Source organism: Pelobates fuscus, chromosome 3, assembly GCF_036172605.1.
Source record: "Pelobates fuscus isolate aPelFus1 chromosome 3, aPelFus1.pri, whole genome shotgun sequence".
Classification (NCBI taxonomy): domain Eukaryota; kingdom Metazoa; phylum Chordata; class Amphibia; order Anura; family Pelobatidae; genus Pelobates; species Pelobates fuscus.
The window spans coordinates 388,914,733-388,921,037 of NC_086319.1; the positions used below are offsets into that span (position 1 = coordinate 388,914,733).

General features: G+C 40.5%; 1 protein-coding gene across 1 annotated transcript; it reads right to left on the reverse strand.

Moving 5' to 3' along the window:
* Positions 1–3,942: 3,942 nt before the first annotated feature.
* LOC134601489 (lysophosphatidic acid receptor 6-like) lies at positions 3,943–4,999 on the reverse strand. Its single transcript, XM_063445989.1, has one exon. It carries the CDS (start codon positions 4,963–4,965, stop codon positions 4,030–4,032), a length of 936 nt encoding a protein of 311 aa, XP_063302059.1. The 5' UTR covers positions 4,966–4,999; the 3' UTR covers positions 3,943–4,029.
* Positions 5,000–6,305: the final 1,306 nt, after the last annotated feature.

Consider the following 6,305-nt stretch of genomic DNA (forward strand, 5'->3'; position numbering starts at 1 on the left):
TGCAGGCTTTACATCTACCGCATTTGTAGGTGCCTTTGAGATTATTGATCAGCCAATGTTTTGGTGCTGTGGTCCTCTGGAAATGGCTGTGGACGAGGGAGTCCTTGAGATTCATGCCTCTCCTTGCCACTAGGGATACTTGTGATGGAAGAGAGTCCCTCAGTTGTTCGTCCTGTTTCAGCAAAGGCCAGAACCTATGCATGATGGATCTCACGCAGTTCCATCCTGCATCATATGTGGCTACGCATCTGAGTTGTTTGTTGTCTGGTTCCTTAATTTTCCCATATAAGGAAAGGGGATGGGGATTTTCATCTCTTATTAGACTCCCTCTGTCTGCTAGAAGGGCTCTATGATAGGCCCTCTTCAGACATTTGTTTGGGTACCCTTTTGACCTGAACATAAAGCGTAGATCCCTGGCCTTTAGTTTGAAGTCCTCAATGTCTGTGCAGTTGCGCCGGAGGCACAAGTACTGTCCAATGGGGATCCCTTTCTTTTGGGGAGTAGGGTGATGGCTCCTCCAGTTAAGTAAGCTATTTGTAGCTGTACTTTTCCTGAATAGATTTGTTTTTATACTCCCATTGGAGTTCGGGATAAGAGTAAGGTCCAGAAAGGTTAGAGTGGGAGTTCCCACCTCTGTAGTGAATCTGAGATTCAAGTCATTCTGATTGAGTGTCTGTACATAGTGTTGGAACTGTTCCAAAGTGCCTGTCCATATGATTACAATGTCATCTATATACCTTTTCCAGTAATAAATGCATTGAGTCAGGTCACTTGGAGGGTCAGTGAAGATTATCTTCTCTTCCCACCATCCCAGGTGCAGGTTGGCATAGGAGGGCGCACAAGACGTCCCCATAGCCGTTCCCTGCACCTGGTGGTAGTACACTCCATCAAACAGGAAGAAATTGTGTGTCAAAATGAACTTGAGTAGTTGGACCGTGAACTCACTATGTTGGTCTAGGTGGGCACCTCTTTTGAATCTAAGTGTCTGATCTAAGTGTTAGATTCAGACCCAGTTTAGAACACCCTCGAAGGTGTTTTCAGGAGACTAGGGACTAGTAATAGGATTGTCTGTTACATCGAGATAGATAGCAATCCATCTCTCCCTTTTCAAGTACTAATCAATGTGTTATTCTGTAGCTCCTGCCTGCAGCCATATATAGATATAGGGATAAGTTCGTGTCTCTTTGTAACCATTTGAAGATACAATAAAGATTTATTCCCACTATTAGCGTTACAAAGGGCACTATAACGATTATTTAGGCAGCATATTCCCGCTCCTTTATAATCATTATATTTTTTTTCTTTTCTCTCTCTAATATTTATGCTATACTCTCTAGGACATGTAGGCAATTGTTACCTTTACCCTAATTGTCACTGTTTCTTCATTGCCAGCGCAGGAATACCCCTTGGGGGATTTTCCTTTTTCTTTTCTCTTTTTGTTCATTAATCTATCTGGGTACAAGCCCTCTGGTGGGACTGGCACCACCATCTGACCATACTCCCTTGTCGCTCCTGCCCTCTCGACTCCATCTCTGAGGGCAGCTGGCAAAGACAGGGTAGTAACCGTTTATCTATAATAAAAAAAAAAATAGGCCTATTCCATGGGCCTGGGCCTGGAGCTGCAGCTCCATCAGCCCCTATGTTAATCCGGCCCTGACCCTCACCCAAACGATTATTGGTAGTAAAATCCCGCTGCTCCCCCAACACTTTCTCCTACCACCCCCAGACCTAAGGAAAGAGCAACAAAGTCTATTCACCTTTCTGACTATGGCGGCTTCAGAGCTGATCCCAAATACTGGAAGCAAATACGAATCGCCTTGGTCAAAGAATGGATAGGGAGGTTAGAGAATACCAGACAAATGGAAGAAATAACCTACGCAAAATCAAAAAACTTCCAAACATACTCCAAGATATGGAAACCATGGTCACTGTTCTTCCGTTCCCAAGCTCCAAAACCCTGAGACATTAACACACACATTTTCAGACCACTCCCATACCCATCACCGCACACTACTTGCACTACACGCACCCAAAAATAGCCATCCACACCAGAATTGAAACCGAAGGCCACTTGCTCACATCGGCTAACAACGAGGCCACACACTAGATATCGCAAACAACATGAAACACAACCTAGACAAGTAATAAGATAGACTACGCCATGATATGCCATTAGAAATTTTTACCATTGATGTTAACAATTGTCTACTTACTCTAACTGCATAGGTAATGTCATAACCTCTTTATGTTACTTTGTTAAACATTTACAAGCTTGCCCACCCACTCTGGGTAGGCTTTCAAGCCTATGACGTATATTGTTGCTTGTTACTTGACGTATATTGGTGCTTTAATACCTGATGTACTCTGTTGCTTTGTTATCTGCATTTTAAAACAAAATAAAAACTTAGAAAAAAAAAAATCCAGGGGCTTTAACATATTTATTTATAAAATAATTAGACAAAGTATTCATGTGCACTTGTTCAGTAATTACTGCAAGTTTAAAAAAAAAAAAAAAAACACTTGCATTTGTACTATGAAGCTGCCTTTAGTTACAAATAACGGTACATGGAAGTGTACCTGGCCGTCAAAGTGTGTGATTTGCCAAAAAGCTCCCAGCGTTCTAATGAGCTGCATAGAAACCTTTGCATTTTTAAATACATTTTATTTAAAGAAAACTGCTAAACATAATAAAGAAATGAATAAATGAAAACAAATAAATCGAAATACATTTTCAAATGACTTCCTGAAGGAAACTCTTTATCCCATAAAAGTCTTGGTGCATCACATGCCGTGAAAGGTTTTTTTTTTCACCAAAGTGTCCACTCTCGGAAATTCAAAGTGAATTTAACATTTTAGCCCATTATAGCTGGACTGAAAAATTCTTCAAGTCAGCTAAAATGTCTGTACGGCAAAAAAAAAAAAAAAAAAAAGAAATTCCAGACAATTCACATATTAGTGAATAACCCTGTAAATATATTTAAAATATATTTACATACATCACAGTTTAATGCTAATATAGTTAAAATTTTATGTAATGCAAAAGTAATATAATGTTGCTAATTCTCATATATATATATGTGGTAGGCAAATAGTAATTTCAGATAAAAAGCTATTGTTTAGGCAAGTAGTTATGTTACCTTTAAAACACAATTTGCCTAGGCAAAAGCCTTTTGCCTAACTAGTATCCAGGCAAATCAGGCAACCTGGGAAAGTGGTCCCTTCTCACTAATAGCCACTCAAGCAACCCCTGAAAAGTAGTCCCTGGTTGCCAAAAACTGCTTTGGAACTGTGTGAGGAAAGTGTATAGTATGGGTAATTAGGGGCCACTTTACTGGAACACCTGGGTATGTATTGGTAAGCAGGGGCCATCTTCCGGTGGAGCCTGGCCCTCTATTAGCAAGTCATGGCTATGTACTCCACCAATAATCAAGCAGTGGCCAATTTCCTGGAGCACCTGCGGCATTTATTGGCAAGCAAGGGTCATCTTCCTGGGGTTCCTGGTCGCTTATATGGAAGCAGAGGACATTTGCTTGAGAAGCTCCTGGGTGATAATTAGAAAGCAAGAGACCACTTTATGAGGGCGCCTTGGTGTTTATTACTGAGCAGGGGAAACTTTCTGGGGTTGCTTGAGTGGCTATTGGTGAGAAGGGGACACTTTCCTAGGTTGCCTGGCTGCCTGGTTCTTAGGCTAATGGATTTTAAATGTGAAGAATTAATAATAATCTGTAAGAACGATGCAAAACTGCCTAGATACTAGCTCATGTTTTAAAGCCAAAACGAAAACAAAGCATTTTGCTTGGAATTACTATTTGCCAAGCACATGTACATAACATACATGTATATAAATATTAAAATAAAAAAAAAATCATTTTGTAATGTACACAGAACATGTATCTATATAAATGTTACGATAAAATCCTGAAGTCTCTTTTTCTTCTCCTTTCAAGCCATTGCATGTTTTTTTATATATATATTTATTCTCCAGATTTCTTGATGTCTTCTTCTTGATTATTTTCACTTGTTCTTGGATCATGAGCCCTTAGGAGGCAAAGAGGCTGAACTTCTCAACTTTTCTGCTGAAGCATCAGACTCTCCAACTAACCTCATCTCCTTCACCACTGTCCTTTGAATTGTCTCTGCAGCAAAGTAATAAGCTATCGGGTCCAGCACCGCATTGCTGCAGGCAATCAGAAGTGTGATCTGGTAATAATTAAACAGATCAGTTTTCAAAAACTGGTAACAGAGAAGGATGACATGGTAAGGTAGAAAGCAGAGAAGGAAAATGGCCAGATTGGTAACCAACATACGTACAATCTTCTCTTTGTTCACCACTCCGATTTGGACCAACTGGCTATGACCAACTGCCCTCAGTAGGGCCCAGGAACTCACAGCCATTATACCTAGAGGAACCATAAAACCAATTACCACAGATAAAACAGTGGTACTTTTCCTAGTCAACACGGATGGCCTCATATGAAAGCAACAATTGTTTGAAGTGTTTTCAAAAGTCTCTTTATTTGAAAAGATATGTACCATTGAGCATGATATTATATTAAGGCCCCAAGCACTGGCACAGATCCAGGGAGCATAATGACGGAAGCTTTTGGAGCGGAGAGGGAAACAGACAGCCAAACAACGGTCCATGCTAATGCAAGCCAAGAGGAAGATGCTTCCATACATGTTTAAGAGGAACAGAGTTCCAACAACTTGACATAACCTTGACGGCAAAGTTGGTTGAGTCTCTGTGTAATCATAGATCTTCAGAGGGAGGGTGCAAACCAAGAGAATATCCGCAAAGGCCAAGTTTTTCATGTAGACATTGGTGGGTGACCTTAACTGTGGGAGGCGATAGAAAAAGCAGAGGGCAGCAAAGTTAAGGACAAACCCCAGGCCCAAGATGATGGAGTAGCCAGAGATGAAGACTGCGTTATTGACATAAATCTGGTCGCTGCTGTTGTTCGACATTGGAAGCAGCAGTATGTCCCGTTCCTGTTCTCTGATACAGTGAACATTCATTCAGTGAGGTCGTCCTGGGGTGCGAGAGAAAACAGAGTTAGTTAGTTGGGACTAGATCAAGGTCTAGAAAAGGTTCTGATTAGCCCTGCTCTCTCACAGTACTCACAGTATAAAAAACACTAAACTAGTGCAAATACTGCATGTTCTAAATAACAGAACACAGCACTGTGTGCACTGCCAGCTCTGCATAACAGAATATGGCACTGTGTACACTGCTGGTTTTATGTAATAGTATAGCACTGTGTGCACTGCTAGTTCTATGTAATAGTATAGCACTGTGTGCACTGCTGGTTATATGTAATAGTATAGCACTGTGTACACTGCTGGTTCTATGTAATAGTATAGCACTGTGTACACTGCTGGTTTTATGTAATAGTATAGCACTGTGTGCACTGCTGGTTCTCTGTAATAGTATAGCACTGTATACCCTGCTGGATCTGTGTAACTGTACTGTGCGCACTGCTGAATCTGTATGTCTCTATGTAAATAAGAGGATTGTCAGGTCTAAATAACAATAATACAGCATTGTAGATACTTCTAGCCCTCATTAAAATGAATAGAGCACTGTATGCACTATCCGCTCTCTTTAGCAATAGTAATAGTGCATCAGAAACATGGAAACATAGAAACATAGAATGTGACGGCAGATAAGAACCATTCGGCCCATCTAGTCTGCCCAATTTTCTAAATACTTTCATTAGTCCATGGCCTTATCTTATAGTTAGGATAGCCTTATGCCTATCGCATGCATGCTTATACTCCTTTACTGTGTTAACCTTTACCACTTCAGCTAGGAGGCTATTCCATACATCCACTACCCTCTCAGTAAAGTAATTATTATTATTTGATATTATTTTTAAACCTTTGCCCCTCTAATTTAAGACTATGTCCTCTTGTTGTGGTAGTTTTTCTTCTTTTAAATATAGTCTCCTCCTTTACTGTGTTGATTCCCTTTATGTATTTAAATGTTTCTATCATATCCCCCCTGTCTCGTCTTTCCTCCAAGCTATACATGTTAAGTTCCTTTAACCTTTCCTTGTAAGTTTTATCCTGTAATCCATGAACCAGTTTAGTAGCCCTTCTCTGAACTCTCTGTAAAGTATCAATATCCTTCTGGAGATACGGTCTCCAGTACTGTGTACAGTACTCCAAGTGAGGTCTCACCAGTGTTCTGTACAATGGCATGAGCACTTCCCTCTTTCTACTGCTAATACCCCTCCCTATACAACCATGCATTCTGCTAGCATTTCTGCTGCTCTATTACATTGTCTGCCTGCCTGTGTATAGAA

Coding starts and splice junctions, on each gene's coding strand:
- LOC134601489 (XM_063445989.1), bottom strand. CDS start 4,965: ATGTCGAACAACAGCAGCGACCAGATTTATGTCAATAACGCAGTCTTC.